This window comes from Rhagoletis pomonella, unplaced genomic scaffold (genome assembly GCF_013731165.1).
Source record: "Rhagoletis pomonella isolate Grant_MI unplaced genomic scaffold, Rhpom_1.0 Rhpom_scaffold_00002, whole genome shotgun sequence".
Lineage (NCBI taxonomy): Eukaryota > Metazoa > Arthropoda > Insecta > Diptera > Tephritidae > Rhagoletis > Rhagoletis pomonella.
In genome coordinates, this window is record NW_023458556.1 from 101,558,245 (window position 1) to 101,578,110 (window position 19,866).

The window sequence follows — 19,866 nt, forward strand, 5'->3', positions numbered from 1 at the left end:
GTGGAAGAGCCTTAGAGACAGCAAGCGGTACTATGCAAACAAGGCAAACAAATCGGGGAGTGCGTGCGATTTGGAGGATGTAAACTTTGCGAGTGAACTGGCTGAGTTCGAATACTCCGAAGACATGGCCTTTTTAAACGAAACGTCTTCGCAAAGAGTGTAAGTAAATCATCTTTATATTGTGTCAGTATGTATGTATTTTCCAGCATGGACGGTTTAGGAGCAGGCACCAGCTTCGACGAAAGTTTGGATCCCCCCGGCTATAATTATGTACGATTTAGTATAAGATACACCATTTGTTAACATAAACTATTTAATGAACGTTTTTCCTTTTCTATTTCCAGACGTCGACACCTAGCACATCGGCAAAGCGCTCCAATACCTCTAGCGCGGCTCTGCAATCTTCGGCAGAGAAAATTGTGGAGCAAATGGATAGTATTGTGGAGTTGCGAAAAGCGGAGATAACTCAGAAATCCAAGTTCGAACCCCTTTTAAAACACTTGGAGTCACTTCTGGAGCAGTTGCCGCAAAGCACGGCGAATATGTTAGGGGCGAAATTTACGCAAATGGCCTACGAGGAGGTTGAAAAGCACCAAACAAGTTGCAGTGAAATTTTATTTTATTTTGATATATTTTATTTGTTTTTCTTTTTGTTTTATTTTATTTTATTTAGTTAATTATATTTTTTTTTTGTTTTATTTTATTTTTGTTTTTATTTTTTGAAATTAATTTAAATTTTTGTATTTTATTTTATTTCTTCTGAGAGATTGAATTAAAGTTATTTTGATTTGTTTTACATTGTTTTGTTTTCTATATTTTATTCTGTTTTATTTATTTTATTTTATTCATTTAATTAAGTTTAATGTAATTTAGTTTTAAGTTAATTAAAATTATTTTATTTTACTTTATTTCATTTAATGGAATTGAATTTATGTTATTTTATTTTGTTCTATTTTTTCATCCTGTTGTGTGTGTTGTATATTAAACATAACAAATCTAAATAAAATAAAACATTAATGAACTTAAACTTATTTTCATTTTGATTTAATATTTTGCTTTAAATTTATAATTCAAAGAAATACATGTACTGTTTCAATATACATACTGAAGGTACATATGGATGTAAAACGAAAAATAATATTGAATATTGCAATCCGGTGAAAACGAAATTCTTTCGGTCTTGTGATCTTAAATTAGGAAAAAGGAAGGAAAAAGAAAATTTCTAAAAATAAATAAATAAACAGGAATGGCAAACAATATCACTTTGAAATGTGGGTGCCATTGATATGACCGATACTGAATGTATATAGTTCATTAGGCTAAGCGCATAGTCGAGCGGTAAGCAAAGAGCATCGATCAAAGCGCCAATTACTAAAATGTTTCAATGGGAGCGCACATAGTGAAGAGCAAAGCTTACATACACGTTTGAAATGTACGCTTTGCTCGATGATCATCTCGTCGATTTGCTCGGCGCTCCTCTATGCGCTTAGCCTTAGGTATAAGCCATGCCATTCTTAAGGCCCGTTTACATACAACTTTGGCGTTGCGTTGGCGTTGGTGTCGCCTCGACAGCTGACTATGAATACATGCATTTATATGAAAGTCTCCATATAACCAGAGTTGGGCAACGCCAACTCCAACACAACGCAGAAAGATGGCCAACTCTCAACTTTTCGCGCGCGTCGTTCGTCAGCTGTTCTAAATAATCAAAATTATGTGATTTAATTTTCATTTTTAATGAAATTCGGGCAAGAAATATAGTTTTTAATGCAATTATTGATGTAAAATTTTGATTTATCTGCCGCTAGTATGTTAATTTAGTGACCAAAGTATTCTCTGCTAAGCGTTCATTGTAGCAAGCACGGGCGTTACTCGCGCTGCTGTCAAAGCGACGCCAGCGCCAACGCAACGCCAAAGTTGTATGTGGACGGGCCTTTATTTAATCTAAACAAGCTGCTCTGCGCTGACAGGCTATCGATCCCTCTTCAGAATTAAAAAACGCAGTCAGATTTTCTCGAACTTGAGATTGTGAAAGCCTTCCAGCTTGAACGCTGCGCACTTCCGATGAAAAAAGGGAGTTTGCAGGGATGTGGTGGGGAAATTCGCCTCCTACCACTTCTCCGAATTCGCTGTAGTCATCGGCGTAATTCGAAGGACAATATTGAGCTCTACGAGTCCTTATCAGGTAATTATGCAAATAGCAGCACGCAACTACTACTTTTTGTGCTTTTTTCGGGGAGCAAAACATTTTTCTGAGAGGCAGTAGAACTTCGAGCACAATATTCCAAATGTATTTTCAATGCATCGCTGCGCTCTGCTAAGTCTATAATTAAATATCGGATGCTCTTCTTCCAGCCTCCTGTTTCGCGATGGTACATATGGTTTCATAATCCGCACGTGCAATGGAAAAGCATCATCTGCAACAAAAACATAAAACATAACAGCTTCCGGAAAAGCGAGTGTTCCACTTAGCACCGCTTTTCCGAGGGTACATTTTTGAAATATTTTTTTTTTTTTTTCATTCATTCATTCATTTATTTGATCTAAATCAGTACAATTCAACTTATGGATTAAACACGACCTGCGAAGCTATAGTGGTTGTCTGCAGGTGAATACGCAAGGCGATTATATATATATGTATATTTATAAGTAAAATAAATGCATATGTGTGTGCAGCAGTTTAATGTCGGAACTAACAAATGTTATAGTACTTTAAAAAATTTAAGGAAATAAATACAAGTACAGTTTTTCGCACACTTAACTATTTCTAACTTGTTACTTACAACAAAGTTTTAAAATGATTTCTCAAGGCAAATTTTCTGCTTGGTGTTTTAGGCAAATTAGATGGAAGCTGTACTGAGAGTGTATTTTTTGTATAATTCAAAAATTTTGGCACTTTGTCTATACATCTCCGAGTACCGTAGTGATGGTCGATCTTTACTTTCAGACTATTATCGTCATAAAATTCGTTTAGAGTAGTCAATTTATAAATGGATTTAACGTCGAGTAATCCTAGAACTTTATTAGGTGAGATGGATGGCGTATACACATTCTTACTTTTGGCCAGAATTTTTAAAATGTGATTTTGGCTTTGTTGAAGTTTATTTAAACCATTCGAGGTACCCCATGCTGTGATCCCGTGTCTTAAGTATGACTCTGATAAGGCTATATAGGCTTGCTTAAGGACGGCGTAGCTACTGCAAAAGCTTAGATGTTTGAGGAAGTAAGACGTAGATCTTCAGGGCTATCACGGAATCCATCGTAGCAAATCTACGAATTCAAATGTCCGCTACGAATACGAAAAAATTGCTATCACTGAATCCGAGTGAACTCGAAAATATCGTTGCCAGCTTCGAATGCTGATTCGAAATCAGTTAGTGCAAAGGAAACAACAGACATTTATGTATGTCATTTTGCTCACGCTGCCCCATCAGGCGCAATGGCCCAGTGTGCAAAGCACTAGACTGCCAATTGAGAGAGCCGAGTTCGAGTCCGAGTCGTGGGGCAGCGGAGATTTTTTTCTTTTTTTATTTAATTTTTGTTTATTTTTTTAATAAATATTTTTTTTTTTAGTTAATTTTTAGCTTAGATTTTATTATTTTAAATAGAAAAATATTTTTTTCTTTAAATTAATTTTTATGATATTAAAGTAATTAGGTTTATTTCCTAATAAATTGTTGCTAAACTATTATTTCCTCGATATGTATGGCATTGGTATTTTACGTCTACGTTTACACAATCATATGGAATTATATCAAACTATAACAAATTTGGAGTATAATAAATATTTAATATTAAAAATAATGCAGCTTTCTTCCACTATTTTTTAAGATTGAGTGATTTTAAATTTGGTTCCGACAGCATAATCTCGTCGTAGAGTGTCTGTACGAATCTTCATTACGAACGGATTCAATGAAGGCTCTCTACGAATTTCGAATTTACGTTCGTAGTCATTCGGATTCTGTGATAGCACTTTCGTAGATTTCACGAAAATCGAAGCTACGATGGATTCTGTGACAGCCCTGTTTATCTTTTTTTGGAGATGGGAAATATGAATATCCCATTTAAAATGATCGTCTAAGATGACTCCGAGGTATTTATATGAACTCACTCTCTCCAAGACGGTAGTGCATGTGCATTGTTGGACATTGCTATGTAAGCAGTTGGTGTTGTGAAATTTTAGTCTAACATTTGAGGGGCTAATGTGTGGTGGTCTGATATGCATTACCTTGGTTTTATGCCGGTATCTCCTTCGATTCCGTATGCCCCGATGTCCAAGTAGGTAAACTTGTAGTCACCATCTGCTGCAGCCATTAGTACCAAGCTGAACAATCCCTAATAATTAAAAAAATACACCTTTTTTATACCTACGTAAGAACCGCATTAATAAAAAATCGATTGGACCCGACACACATTTCTTCCGAGCATTTATACCTGCATCTTTAGAGCGTATTCAAAAGTAAACAAAGCTCAATAACACTATTAAAATAAATATTAACACGCCTCAATAAAATTGACAAAATCAAGTGACCTTCTGACTAGTTTTAGCTATTTTTATTTTGTTTATTTAATGTTAATATTTTTTTTTTAAGTCTAGCACTTTACCTAACTAGCCCCACATAAATCCACATTTCAAACTTCATACAAAAAATATGAATACTCAACTAACTAACATTTGCACTCGAAAATTGTAAACATTTTATTCAGAATTTTTAGAAAAATTTAGGGTATGCAGTTTTGTAGCTCATTAAATATTAGTAGGTTGCAGTGCAAATTTCAAGACGCTATAAAATCGCGTTATTTTTAATAATTTTTTTGCTGATGATGCTTGGCATTTTCTCCCATACAAAGGAAATTGTCGAGCATATTTTATATGGAAGAAAGTGCTCAACCCTAAATTTTTCTTAAAATGCCCAAAACTAGTCAAAATTTCACTTGACTTAATCAGCTAACCACAAGTGTATGTCAGTATAAACAAGGTTATAGAAAAACTCGAATGACCTAATTCATAAAAAATAAAGTAGGTTTAAAAAGCTTTATAAATTGACGTTTTCATACATTTCCCAATTTATAAACCTTTTGTAAAGCTACTTTATTTTTTATGAATAAGGCTATAAGTTTATATAGAAGCTGAAAATGCTTCCCATTGCACTGAATGTATACCTTATAATTATAAAAAGGCATCCAGAATTGCGTGGACACCGGCAACATGCTTGACATCGAGGGCACCTCCACAATTGGGAAAATTTGACTTGTTAAATGTGTATCCAATACGATGTATTTCTGCAGGTCATGGTGAAATAAGGCCCAGTCTCCACAGGAAAACACTGATGTCGTGATAACTATGTCACAAAATATATTTCCAATGGAGACCGCCTATTTCTCATGTGCTGCAATATATGTCAGCGCTTATTGCTTGACATCTATTGCAGGCAATTCGATAGCTTGACAGCCATATTTTCATTTGAAAGATAGCATGCTGGTGGTAACATCGATGAAATTTTTATATTAAATCAAAATAAAAGTCTGTTCCTTATTGGATTATTTATTATTACGTTTAGTTTTTTAAAGATTTAAATGTTTTTAAACACCGAAATTGAGAGAATGTTGTCTGGTGGCGTCATGCGGCAAATGCTTATTTCAAGACATCAAAGTGCCACACACAAAAACTTGCAATCACATTGCTCGTCAAAATGACAGTTGGTAGGCCATCGGTGTTTGCCTGTGGAGTTCTGCGGTAATAACAAGGTGTTGTCAGTAGCGACGTGTTTGTTGTAATTTTGACAAGATCGGCATGCTTATTTTCAGTGCTGCCGATCTTAATTTTTTATAATGCTATTAGTTGGGAAATTGTATTTAAAATACTCCATTTTAGTATTTCATTTTATCGTGATTTTTAAAGAACTTGGTGTTTTCAGAACGATATTAATATTTAAAATTGCTGGATTTGTATAATTTTTGTCCTCAAAATATAAAATATAAAAGATATCCAGGGCTATCACGGAATCCATCGTAGAAAATCTACGAATTCAAATGCCCGCTACCAATACGAAAAAATTGCAATCACTGTGTAAGAAGTGTAAAACCTTCTGGTAATCCTATTTAGGAACTTCCATTGTAAATCAACGTGGCAGCACTTGGGTAACCTTTTTGACTTTCAAGTCATTCCATTGCTTTTGCTGCTAATAGCTACCACGCGGTTTTACAAGTCGTTCAATTAGACAATTAATCTGTAGCTTGAATTGCATTTATTGAATAAACTGTTCCGTAAATTAACATTTGGCGACGAGAACATGGACGAACAAACCCTTGCGTCAGTTCTGAATCAATTTCAAGAGAAAAACCAAGCATTACTGGCGAAAGTGCTTGAGCAAAATGTACAATCTCTTTAACGTGTACTTGAAAGCGACACACATACGAGCAATACGCCTGTGTTCAGGCAGTTTAATAAAAGTATCGAAAAATGGCCTACCTACATCCAGCAAATGGAGCAGCACTTCGTGGCGAATGGAGTTGTAAACGAAACTCTTAAACGGGCAAGTTTTCTGTCGTGCATAGAAATTATGCGATAACGTAATAGAAGGGAAGTCTTACAGTGAGCTATTGGCAAAACTATCTACACATTTTGTCGAAAAACAGCACGTGCTCGCCGCGCGTTTCAAATTTTTTTCCATCAGAATGAAACCAAACCAGTGTTATGCGGACTGGGTGGCAGAACTCCGGGGAGCAGCTAAGGAGTGTATTTTTCAGTGCTCGAAAGAAAATTGCAACGAATCATTCATCGATAACAGCATACGGGATATGATAGTGATGCACACCCCACATGATAAGGTCCGTAGCACAGCGCTTCAAAAAACAAATCCGATCTTAGATGAAGTGCTACAAATCGCAACTATATTCGAGTCGACGGTAAAGACTTGCAGCGAGATTCGGGGAGAAAACCTCAAGGCAACCGACACAGTTTATAGGGTTCAGCACACAACCAAACAGCGTGGTAGTCACGAGCGTAAGTCCAGGATTTTAGCAGCAGTAAGTAAATCGTGTCCAGGGTGTGGTACAGCTCATACAAGAGAGCAGTGTTATCATTTCAAAAACAAATCGAAATGTCGTCAATGTGCCAAGAGGGGGCACATCGCTTCTGTATGTCAATCAGAAGGCACACACAAAGCCTCTACGAGGCGCTATGGTAGCAAAATGTCGCAAAAAGAAACTGCGAATACCCTTGATGTGAACGAAGCATCGTTCGAATCAATTGGATTGCTCGAAACCATAAATTCAAGTAGATAGTGAGGACAAGCCTACAAAAGTATTTGTCAAACTCAACGTAAACAAGCAAAGCCTAAAGTTTCAGGTGGATACAGGCGCTTCGTGTTCTCTAATCGGGTTATCCACATATGTTGGGAAGACCACCGTACTCGCCAACTCAGAAAGTTTTGAAGGCGTACGGAGGAAGCATAATACTACTGAGAGGCGTTATTCAGGTTGATGTTACTCACGGAGGAACTACTAAGAGGCTTCCAGTACTTTTAGTAGAGAGTGATAAAGCCACAAATATTAAGGGACTCGATTAGTTTCAAACGTTAAATTTTAGTTTAGTTATACCCACCGGAGAGTGTTATGCTAATAATTCTTACATTACAGGACGGGCATCAGAAACAAGTTTGATCGTTGAGCTGCAGCAACTCGCTCGCGAATATCAAAGGATTTTTTCAGCGGACCCAAGGTCTTTGCACGACGTTCAAAGCTGAAATTAAGCTCAAGCCAGATGCTCGGCCGAAATTCTATAAACCATACAACCTACCGTTTGCACAATACGATGAAGTCCGCGATGAAATAGAGCGGCTGGTTAAGGCAAAGGTCTTAACAGCAATTAAAGCAAGTGAGTGGGCCGCGCCGATAGTCGTGGTCAAGAAACCGAAGGGAGGTGTGCGTATTTGTGCTGACTTCAAGGTAACGGTAAATCCTCAAATTGAAATAGATAGATATCCAATACCCAGGATAGAAGAACTCTTCCACAAACTGCAAAACGGTAAATTCTTTACAAAAATTGACTTAAGTGAAGCTTATCTTCAAGTGGAGGTATCAGAAGAAGCCAAACAGTTTTTGGTAATCAACACCCCATTTGGACTATACCAATACCAACGTATGCCTTTTGGTATAGCTAGTGCACCGGGGCTGTTTCAGCGCCTCATGGAGAATGTGATAGCCCGAATCCCATATAGTGCCGTGTATCTGGACGACATTATTGTGTCGGGTCGAACCAACGAGGAGCACCTGGACAACGTTAGAACCGTTTTTCAACGATTATTGAACCACGGGCTAAAGTGCAAGTTAGCAAAGTGCAGTTTTGCAAAAGATCGAGTTGAGTATGTGGGACATATCATCGATGCTAATGGGATACTACCGTCCGAAAAGAAAATTGAAGCGATCAAACTTATGCCCCGACCGCAAAATATTCAGGAACTAGAAGCATTTATTGGAAAGATAAATTATTATAACAAGTTTGTGGGAAACTTCGCAAGTATTGCCGCCCCTTTAAACATCTTGAGAAGGAAACACAACCACTTTAAATGGTCTTCGAGTCAAGAACCCGCTTTTCAATCTCTGAAACTGGCAATCATCAAAGCTACGCAGCTGGTCCATTACGATGACCGTCAACCTATAATACTGGCTGTAGATGCCTCAAAGCATTACATTGGTGCTGTGATATCACATCACTATTCCGATGGTTCGGAAAAACCAATTGCACATGCGTCTAAAATCCTCAACACCAGTCAATTGCGATACTCCCAAGTAGAGAAGGAAGCATTAGCCATTATATAGGGGGTAACTAAATTTCATCAATATCTTTACGGAAGAAAGTTTGAACTCCTCACGGACCATCAAGCGTTAACGACATTATTTCATCCATGTAAAAGACTGCCAGTGATGACGCTACATCGCCTTCAACGTTGGGCGATTTTACTACAAGCCTACGAATATACAATACGTTACAGAAAGTCTAACGAAAATGCCAACGCGGATGCGCTTTCCAGATTGCCAGCGGCAAACGATCCGGAATTCGATGAGGAGGAAAGTAGCTGGGAAAATATCGATACCGCTTATCAGATCACAGTAGAAGGGTTTCCGCTGAATGCTGAAATCTTCAAGGAGTATACGAAGAAAGATGAAACTCTTAAACGCATTTGCAATTATGTTAGAGACGGTTGGCCCGTCAACATTTCGAAATCTGAAGGTAAACTCCTACCATATATTAATCGCAAGTTTTCGTTATCCTTACAGAGTGATGTACTACTCCTTCACACTGAGCATACAAGAGTAGTAATCCCAAGCGCCTTACGGAATAAGGTACTGGCAATGCTGCATGAGGGTCATTGGGGAAAAAGTCGAATGAAGCAGATGGCAAGGCGTTACGTATGGTTCCCTGGCATCGACAAGGACATAGAACGTATTCACGACAATTGCGCTATTTGCCAGACAAATGGGAGGCAACCCAAACGGGAATTTTTGACCTGACCCGAACCTATGACACCGTGGGAAAGAGTCCATGTGGATTTTGCGGGACCATTTTTTAATCGAATGTGGCTGCTTCTGGTGGATGCTTATTCAAAATTCCCGTACATCTTGGAAGTTGCATCCACATCATCAATATCAACAATCGCAGCACTACAACGTATTTTCTCAATTGAGGGACTGCCTTGCACTATCGTCTCGGACAATAGACCCCAATTCACGGCACACGAATTTGAAAGTTTCTGCAAGCTGAATAATATCCAGCACCTCACCACTCCTCCGTTCCATCCAGCATCCAACGACCTTGCAGAGAGAAATGTGCTAACATTCAAAGAAGCGTTCAGCAAAATAATGGAAGAGGAACAAGTGGAGCGAGCGCTCTATAAATATCTCACGACATATCCAACGAGCCCGAATCCCTTGACGGGTAAATCACCGGCTGAGCTGTTGCATGGACGACAGCCACGAACCATACTGTCGACTTTGTTCCTCGTAGTCAATGAGAAAATATGTAACCCGAAACCAACGAAATTCAAAAGTGGAGAACAAGTCTTTGCGCGAAATTATTCTGGAGCCCGACGATGGTTCGAGGCCAAAGTACTGAAGTGTGAGGGAAATAAGCTATAGGTCTTGCAGACCCCTACTGGTTGGATCCGCCGGCATCAAAACCAGCTGAGAGGTAACAAACTAAATGAGTCGTCAGAACAAGTCGATGTTGACATTGATTTGGAACCTGCGGACTCCTTATCGAGAAAAAATAGTACACAAGTGCCTCGCGATGAACCACCTCATCACTCAACTGCGCAGACGCCGCCTAATAACGAGCAGACATATCGTCAGTTACCGAAAACCAGTACCAATTCACCATTAACGCCGCTCAGACGTTCGCAAAGGATAAGAAAGAAACCTGTTGAAATTAAATCTTTAAAAAATATATATTAATTTTGTAATATATACAGAAAATTAAGCCCAGGGGAATGTAAGAAGTGTAAAACCTTCTGGCAAACCTATTTAGGAACTTCCATTGTAAATCAACGTGGCAGCACTTGGGTAACCTTTTTGACTTTCAAGTCATTCCATTGCTTTTACTGCTAATAGCTACCACGCGGTTTTACAAGTCGTTCAATTAGACAAATTAATCTTAAGGAATCTGCTGTAACTTGAATTGCATTTATTGAATAAACTGTTCCGTAAATTAACACACTGAATCCGAGTGAACTCGAAAATATCGTTGCCAGCTTCGAATGCTGATTCGAAATCAGTTAGTGCAAAGGAAACAACAGACATTTATGTATGTCATTTTGCTCGCGCTGCCCAATCAGGCGCAATGGCCGAGTGTGCAAAGCACTAGACTGCCAATTGAGAGACCCGAGTTCGAGTCCGAGTCGTGGAGCGGTGGAGATTTTTTTCTTTTTTTATTTAATTTTTGTTTATTTGTTTAATAAATGTTTTTTTTTTTAGTTTATTTTTAGCTTAGATTTTATTATTTTAAATAGAATTTTTTTTTTTTTATAAATTTTTATGATTTTAAAGTAATTAGGTTTATTTCCTAATAAATTGTTGCTAAACTATTATTTCCTCGATTCATGAAAAATATTAATTCATTAAATAGCGTCTAGCAGATGAATGCGTGTAAGTACATATGTATGTATGTATAGCATTGGTATTTTACGTCTACGTTTACACAAATATATGGAATTATACAAACTATAACAAATTTGGAGTATAATAAACATTTAATATTAAAAATAATGCAGCTTTCTTCCACTATTTTTAAGATTGAGTGATTTTAAATTTTGTTCCGACAGCATAATCTCGTCGTAGAGTATCTGCACGAATCTTCATTACGAACGGATTCAATGAAGGCTCTCTACGAATTTCGAATTTACGTTCGTAGCCATTCGGACTCTGTGATAGCACTTTCGTAGATTTCACGAAAATCGAAGCTACGATGGATTCTGTGATAGCCCTGATCGTAGTTGTCAATGGAAAAAGACGTACACAAAAATCGTATGGAAGGCGATTTTTTTATATTAAATATCTTTTGCTGCATTGCCATAATATCGAGCCAAATGGACTACTGATACACTAGAATAGAGCGGCAGCATGGTTAAATTACGACTTCGCTTATATTATCGATATTTATGTGTTTTAATCTATATATCAGCCGCTGTGGCGTAGTGGTAAGCAGTGCGAGCTCCACTCCGCAGCACCTGGGTTCAAGCCCTGGTCAAAGCAACATCGCAAAAAATGTAGAAAAAAGGTTTTTTCTTCGGTCGTCCCCCGGCAGGCAATGGCAAACATCCGAGTGTATTACTGCCATGAAAAACAGCTTCTCATAAAAATGCAATCGCCGTTCGGAGTCGGCGTAAAACTGTAGGTCTCTCCGCTTTGTGTGACAACATCAAGGCGCACGCCACAAGTCGGAGGAGAAGCTCGGCCAAACACTAAGGCCCTTATTATGAGCTGCATTCGATTTTCGATCTTCGCTGGCTATCGAAGATCGAAGATCGAAAGTGAAATTCGTATTATGAGCTATGCAAGCGTGTCGAAATTTTCGTTGAGTATCGAATTTTCTGTCGAACAGAATTTTGCTTTCGATGGTGTAGCGAAGTGTTAGAAAATTGTGAAAAATTTATGATATTGTGTATGTTTTCTTACATTTTGGCGGCTAGACACTAATTTTAAACACTTTTTATTAATTTCATGCAGTTCTAACATCGTGAATACTAAACACAAGCACGAAAGGCTGGTTTTACTTGTGAAAGAAAATCCCAATACTCTGTTGGCACGATCTCTGAGAACAAAATCGTAGCGCTGTTGATAGTTTTAAAATATTTTAAATAGATTTGGCTCACAAACGCCTCTTTAGATGGTCGGAACTTTTTAATGAATCTGTAGACAAATTTCTTAAATATATTTTATATCAAAATATATTCGAAAGACTAATAAACTTAAACTCTCTTAAACATTTGCTACTCCTGGCCAGTTTACTAAGCTCTCATCCTCTGACGAATCGTTGAACCAGAACTCGTTGTACTCATTTTACCACGTTTTTATAAACTCGCTTTCTTTTTTACTTCATTTTAATTAGAACAAATTTACATAAATATGTATAAGCACACTATTTAGTTTGCTCGATTTGTAAACAAAGCTTCTCAGCGGTGAAAAATATACTATTGTGAACAACCTAAACGAGCGAAATTCACAATAGCGCTATTCTTCATCGAATGAGCGCCATAATACCAAATGAAAATTCGTTCGCTCAGCACTTTCGACCACAGTCGAAAATCGAATGCAACTCATAATAGGGGCCTAACATATGTGTAAGCGCCAATCTATTATTATTATTACTAATCTATTTAAAAAATCATTTACAGTTTTATAGGAAATTGCCTTATTTTACGGCCTGTACTTTTTTATAAGTTACAATATATGTACAACCTGTGTGGAGCTTACGATACAAACATATATTCAGGCTTATAAGCCTGTTATTAAACATTTTTCTACATTTAATTTGAAATAGTATGCACGAACGAATTAAAAGTAGTAAATAAGTAGTACTTTTTCTACTACTTTAAAATGCGTGACCGGAAGAGACCTGCCGAAAAAGTGAGGTTAAGTTACTGACAACACCTTGTTATTATTACACCATGTCTGCAGGTGTTAGCGGTAGAATTTCCTTGCCTAACGCAGAAATAATGGCGTCGCAAACTTCGACTAAAATGATTCCAAAGTGTTGTTTGCTTATACGGTAAACAGACGCAACATGCCGTTGCAGTGTTCCACAAGCAAAGTACCTTATTAAGTAAAATAAGATGTATTAAATTAACATAGCAATTGTTAAGTTAAATTGAGGGCATGGACTTACTCCAACACGACAGCCAGCTATTGCTTTGGAGAAATTTCATCGTTTGGCCTTGTTCGCTTTTTAGGTTGCAGTTGAGGATGAACCAGCTCATACAACTCGTTGAAACTAAATACATCCATATGAAAATTCTCCTTGAACTGTTTTTCATTGGCAGCTAGGTCATCAAACTGCAAATGATTGTTTGAGTAGATTTCGGGAAAATTAATGTATGCAATTAAATTACATATAATTGCGTCCTAGACCGCTTGACCAATCATAACATAAACAAGTCGAGGAGCGCCAGGTTACACTTACATACAGCTGCGGTCAATAAGATAGTAACAAAATTCAAAGTTATATTTGTTGCAACTTATGTTTATTTATACCGCATAAATAAAAATTTTAAACCTGGAATAAGTTCACACAAAATAATCAAACTTAAAAAAAAACATGAAAATTTCAAACTTACTAATCAAAAATTTTTGAAAATATGCGGAAAGTATGCGGTTTTGTAGCGCATTCAATTTTGTAAAGTAAAATACAATTGCTTCTGGGGTGATGCACCTACTCTTCTGGATGCTAGTGGTTGTGCCAGAAGCTCGCAAAACTCTCCAAATGCTGCTAAATGTAGTTAAACCTGTTAAAAAGAATATAATTAGTTATCTTATTATGTTTGAACACATTATTCTTACCAAAATTTCGTAATTGCTTCTGGGGTAATGCACCTACTCTTCTGGATGCTAGTGGTTGTGCCGGGAGCTCGCAAAACTCCCCAAATGCTGCTAAATGTAGTTAAAGCTGTTAAAAATAATATAATTAGTAATATTGTTATGTTTAAACACATTACTCTTACCAAAATTTGCTGATTGCTTGCGGGCGATGCTCATAAATTTGTTTGTTTACATTTGTTCAATTTTCATTTTGACGTTTCTTCTCATTTGACAATTAATGTTGCCAGCAACGTTTCACGGCATGCCAAATGCATGTTGCTGGCGAAATTCCACGGCTATGAAGTCAGTACTAGCCTTTATGTGCGATAAATGTGGAACTAAATAGTTAAAAATTCTCATTTAAAACGAAGTATCGACATTTGTATTATTTTTATTAGAGATTTTCATTATATATCGAAGCATCGATTTTTATGAAAAAAACGCCGCAGGCGAAAAGTTTGTTAAGGGCCGTTTGCACCATGTCTAGTTAACGCTAACTGGAGGTACATCCTTCAGTTAAGCACGTTAACTGCTTTATCGATCACATGTTATATGATGGGTGTCGATAACGTCGATAAAGATGTTTAACTGGGAGTTAGAATTAACTCGACATGGTGCAAACGGCCCTAAGTGTCGAGATCTAAAACTGTTCAGCTACAGAACTAAATTCATCAGCCGATTTTATGTCTTTATTTTAATGATTCATTTATTGAGAGAGGACAGTATCGATTTCTTAATGCTGAAAAGCGGATCTGATATATCAAACGTGCTGGAATGAGAGTTAAAATCCTGGCATAAGCAACGGAGTGGGTCGTGCAATTCAAAATTAGTTTTACAAGCTTTCAGAAATAGGGGGCAAAAGTGTATTGATACCCGGGAGAGAACATTAAGGCTAATACTATGTCTCCATTGTGAGATTTAATGAAGATTTAGCCCTCTGACGAGATTTGACGTTAAATCTTTTGAGATTTACCATATAAAATTAAATCTCGAAAGGCAGTAGATTTAAGTTAAATCTTCGTCAAATCTTCAATAATATTGATCAATAAGTACAATTTGTCGGATGTGGCAACCACACATTCACATGCCATAAGTCAAATGACATTTGTGTTTTCAATATACAGTTGAGGACATTGAAATCTAGCCTATTTTTACCTTCCCTTTATTAACTCGGGATGTAACTATGTAATATTGATGCGCCTAAAAGATGCAGCAATTTCTATTCTCAAATTACATACCTGATGACAGTACGAATGGCAATTATAATAGGGAGGTTTTAGTTTTTTAAACTATAATTTTATTATACTTTTGTTAGTTTGGGAGGGAAATTAGTAATACATATTTACATAACTTTGGTTGTAATAAATTAAGAAAATATTATTGTAAAAACTAAAAATTTAGAAGAAATGTTTTATAGTAATATCATGCAGAGTCTTCTCCGCTTTCTATAAGTCATTTACGCGCTGCGACCAAAAATTTATAAATTTAGGTAATGGTTCTGCTTCGATAACATTGCACCGAACATCCTCTAGAACTCAGTACGTATTCATTATATGCCAAAGGCCCACGATTGGATTTTCGGTTCCCTCCTATGAATAAGAGAGTTCTACAAAAATTTTTCTTTCCGCAAATGTTTTTTACCGTTTTGATAATTTGTCTTAAATTCGGGAAAATGTTTCGGAATATGGTACCATTCTTTACACTTTCCCAACTATATATTATACATACATATTTACCACGAATAAGAAGCCAATAATATTCAGAATTCATATAATGAAATTCCGCTTGGTACTCTCCTTTTATCTGTCTGTATATCAATGTCCGCAACTGTATTTATAAAATCATACATAAACAAACGTCAAATATTTAAAAATGTGAACGTCAAACATATCTCGTTGTGGTAATGGAGACGGTTGTGATTTAGCAACTGGATTTATTAAATCTTAATGGATAAATCTCTCAATGGAGACATAGTATAACTTCGCCAAGAAGAAGCGGACTTGAAATTGAGCCTGTTAGTAATTTAACTATAAAAATTGTAGCAAGCATTTGCCTGCGGCTGGAAAGTGTAGGAAGATTAATAAGTTTTAATCGGCTCGTATAAGGTGGAAGGTTATATTGAGAATCCCAACGGAAATTTCTTGAAGCAAGAAGTAGGAATTGTTTTTGAATTGATTCTATCTTGTCTGAGTAAATTTGATACCTTGGATTCCAAACCACCGAACCGTATTCCAGAATTGGCCTAACTAATGTTGTAAACAGGGTTTTAGTGATATAAGGGTCACAAAATTCTTTTGACCATCGTTTCACAAATGCAAGTACACCTTTAGCCTTGTTGACTGTCACATTAATATGAAGATTAAAATTAAGCTTAGGATCCATTGTGATACCAAGGTCCACAAAATTTGTATACCTGTTCCAGGTTATGGTTACCTACTGTATAAGAAGCGGGATGAACAGCTCTTCGCGGGAAGCTCATTACTTTACATTTCTTAAGATTTAGAGGCATAAGATTTACTTGACACCAGTAAGCCATGCTGTCTAAGTCTGATTGTAGCAAAGATACGTACGATTTATAAAGCTTTACATCATCTGCATACATTAAAATTTTGGAAAATTGTATATCTGTAGAAATATCGTTTATAAAAAGCAAGAACAGAACCGGGCCTAGGTGGCTACCTTGAGGGACTCCTGAAGTAACATCAATGACGTCAGGGATAGTATTTTTAAACATTACCCTTTGTGATCTATCATAGAGGTATGAAGAGATCCAACGTAGAAAATTAGGTGGAAGACCAAGAAGATCAAGTTTGTAGATGAGCAACGAGTGGCACACTTTGTCAAATGCTTTACTGAAATCCGTATATAAAACATCAACAGATTTGCTTTCACTAAATGCTTTTGAGATATAGGATGTTAATTCAAGTAAATTTGTAGAAGTTGATTTGCCCTTGCAAAATCCATGTTGACTATATGAAATGCTAGAAGAGATAGAATGCGTCAACTGATTTGTTATAATTGCTTCAAATAATTTAGGAATTGCAGAAAGCTTAGCTATTCCCCGGTAGTTCTCCACTGAAGATCTGCTACCGCTTTTATGTAACGGGGTTATGAACGATTCCTTCCATATAGTAGGAAAAACGCCCTCTTTAAGAGATAAATTAAATAACGCTGTTAACGGCTCATAGAGATAATAAGAACAACTTATAAGAATACAAGTAGGGATCTGGTTAGGACCATAACTGAAGGACTGCTTTAAGGATTTCAGATAAACTACTACATCATCGGGAGATATTACTGGGATATTTATTGAGTTCATTGGACATAGTTTAAAAGGATAGTCAATGTTAGCATGTGAGTTAATGGAATAATGGGATTTAAAAAACTGAGCGAACATGTTAGAAATTGCTTGATTATCACTAGAGACGGTATTTTGATACTTCATGGCGGAAGGAAACCCACGTACATTTCGCTTGGAGTTTACGAAGTCATAAAATGATTTGGGGTTATATATTATATGCCGTTTGATTTTACACAAGTAAGCTTTATAACACTTTTTGTTTAATTCAAAAAACTTATGACGCAAAAGTGAGTATTTTACATAGTATGAGTGTAAACCGGTTTTTTTGTGTAATCTAAAATACCGCGACTTTCTGTTTTTCAAATTTCTCAGTTCTTTAGTGAACCATAACTGTGTTTGCTCTTCAGGAACATACATGCGTTTAGGCAAATAATTTATGTAAATAAAGTTAAAAAGTGCAACGCTTTGTTCAATATTTTCTTTAAATGCAGGCCACGACAATTTAGACAGTTCTTTGTTAAGCATTTTGAAGTTGGCTTTCGAAAAATCAAAGCGAATATTTGGTTCGTATGCTTGGGTACTGCAATTTTGACAATCACTTATAATTTCGTAAGATACCTCCATAGCAGGGTTGTAGACATCTTCGGGCAAAACTAGTGGATCACACTTATTTACAACGGACTTAGATGCATCATCAACATAAACAAGATCTAATACTTTACCAAACTTATTGTGAAGTACATTAACCTGAGTTAGGCACAGTTCAGCCATCTCCTCTAAAAATACGTTGTTGCACGCACTAGACGCGAAAGGTATGATATCATTGTCAATGATATTCCATGATATGCTTGGTAAATTAAAATCACCCAACACAATCATTGAATCAGAGGGTTTAGTCAGTAAATTAACTGATTTCAATAAAGAGATGAGTCGTGAATACACCAATGCGTCAGATCGGGGAGGGATATAGCATAGAGCTAAGTAAATAGACCCTTTTCCAGCCTGTACAGGAATGCATTTGAACTCTACTGAATTAATGTGTGGAAGACATCTTCAGATGGTATTGAAGAGTCTACAGCGAAGAGTACGCCACCGCCGATTCTGTCCTCCCTATCTTGTCTATAGATATGATAATTATTTGGAAGAATCTCTGAATAGAAAATGTGAGGTTTCAGTCAAGTTTCAGTAAAAGAAAGAATATTAGAATTACATTCAACGCCTTTAAAGTAAAAGTTCGTAATTAAATACTAAGCCTCTTACATTTTGGTAATAAATACTTAAAGCAGGTGTAAAATTTACTTTTTGATTCAGTGTTATGACGGGAAATATTAGCTAAGTTATTTACTTTTTTGGGCCTATATTTGAATTCACGAACGAAACCTCCGGGGGGCCAAAAAGAACTCCTAAGCAGCGCATTAAAATTATCTAAATTTACGTCAATTTTAAATGAAGCAATATTTCTTTCGTAATTAAAATTAAATTTTCTGATGCTTAAGTCGACAGTTGTAATTTTTGATGAGATATAAAGCTTTATATCGTCTTCGGTAGTGTCTCTCGAAAATCTAGAAACAAAGATCGACTTCTTTGGCGGAACCACAACTAGTTTCCTCGTATCAGACTGGACTACCGGCGGAGGGGGTTGAGTTACTGCGTTAGTAGTTGAGGATAGGGAAGGCGGTGGAGGCTTTGAAGATGATGCCACCACTTCAATGGGGGAAGGGGAAGATACTTCAGGCTCTTTATTATCCGAAGCAGATTTCGTTACACCGTCTTTTGAGGCTGAGGATTCTGATGCTGGAGGACACGGAGAAGATAAATTAATTAAGTCCGTCGGAAGATTATTCTGACGTGCAACGGCAGCAATTTCCTTAGATGGAGTATGAAGACGCTTACGTTTAGACACACGGATATCCTTAACAAATTGCAAGGTATCTAAGCATTTTAATGATTTAAACATATTTTCATAATGCTTAAATTTTTCTGTCAGTACCGACAATTCTCTTCCTATTTCTGTAAAACCATTTCTGGTTTACCTAAATAGCTTGAAAAGATCAATTTCGGTTGACCTGCACTTTACGCAAGACCAGCGAAGGCCCTTGCCCTCATTAATAGCGTCCAGAATTCTTCCCGTCAAACCAGCACATTTCACATGGTAAATACCATCACACAGCCAGCACGATAAGTAGCGTTCAGAATCGCTTTAAATTTGGCAAGTATCAAGATCGTACTTCATATTGAAAGATTTATGTAATACACTCGTTAACAAAAGACAAACAAAATAAATTATAACAATTAAGGAGCTGATGTAAATAGCTTTAAATAAATGTAACGAACAGTTTGAGAATCACTGTAATTATGACACTTAATAAACGCAACGCAAACAGCTGTGACAAGAATTACTAGAAGAAGTAAACAAAAAGAGTAGAACAAATGTGCAAAAACAAAATGAATTCAGTTAACTACAAAGGATAAAACAACAATGATTGCAACAA

General features: G+C 36.6%; 1 protein-coding gene and 1 long non-coding RNA gene across 4 annotated transcripts; one reads left to right on the forward strand and one right to left on the reverse strand.

Moving 5' to 3' along the window:
• Positions 1-203: 203 nt before the first annotated feature.
• LOC118756522 lies at positions 204-3,211 on the forward strand. The gene is made up of 3 exons (XM_036491283.1): positions 204-270; positions 345-606; positions 3,174-3,211. Exons 1-3 carry the CDS (start codon positions 208-210, stop codon positions 3,209-3,211), a joined length of 363 nt encoding a protein of 120 aa, XP_036347176.1. The 5' UTR covers positions 204-207.
• A 9,697-nt stretch (positions 3,212-12,908) lies between these two features.
• On the reverse strand, positions 12,909-14,475 carry LOC118734264. 3 transcript variants are annotated; one of them, XR_004992369.1, is made up of 6 exons: positions 14,217-14,475; positions 14,056-14,161; positions 13,833-14,000; positions 13,608-13,684; positions 13,385-13,551; positions 12,909-13,313 (listed from the first exon to the last, which is right to left on the reverse strand). It is a non-coding gene; the product is annotated as an uncharacterized LOC118734264 (long non-coding RNA). The 3 variants fall into 3 exon arrangements; XR_004992368.1 differs by having other exon boundaries at positions 13,608-13,771; XR_004992367.1 differs by having other exon boundaries at positions 13,608-14,000.
• Between the last annotated feature and the right edge of the window lie 5,391 nt (positions 14,476-19,866).

Excerpts from the sequence above, each read along its gene's own strand:
- LOC118756522 (XM_036491283.1), top strand. The coding sequence starts at position 208 with ATGGACGGTTTAGGAGCAGGCACCAGCTTCGACGAAAGTTTGGATCCC. Across the intron at positions 271-344 it reads ATCCCCCCGGCTATAATTAT|ACGTCGACACCTAGCACATC; the intron begins GTACGATTTAGT and ends TTCTATTTCCAG. Across the intron at positions 607-3,173 it reads AAAGCACCAAACAAGTTGCA|GCTTGCTTAAGGACGGCGTA; the intron begins GTGAAATTTTAT and ends AAGGCTATATAG.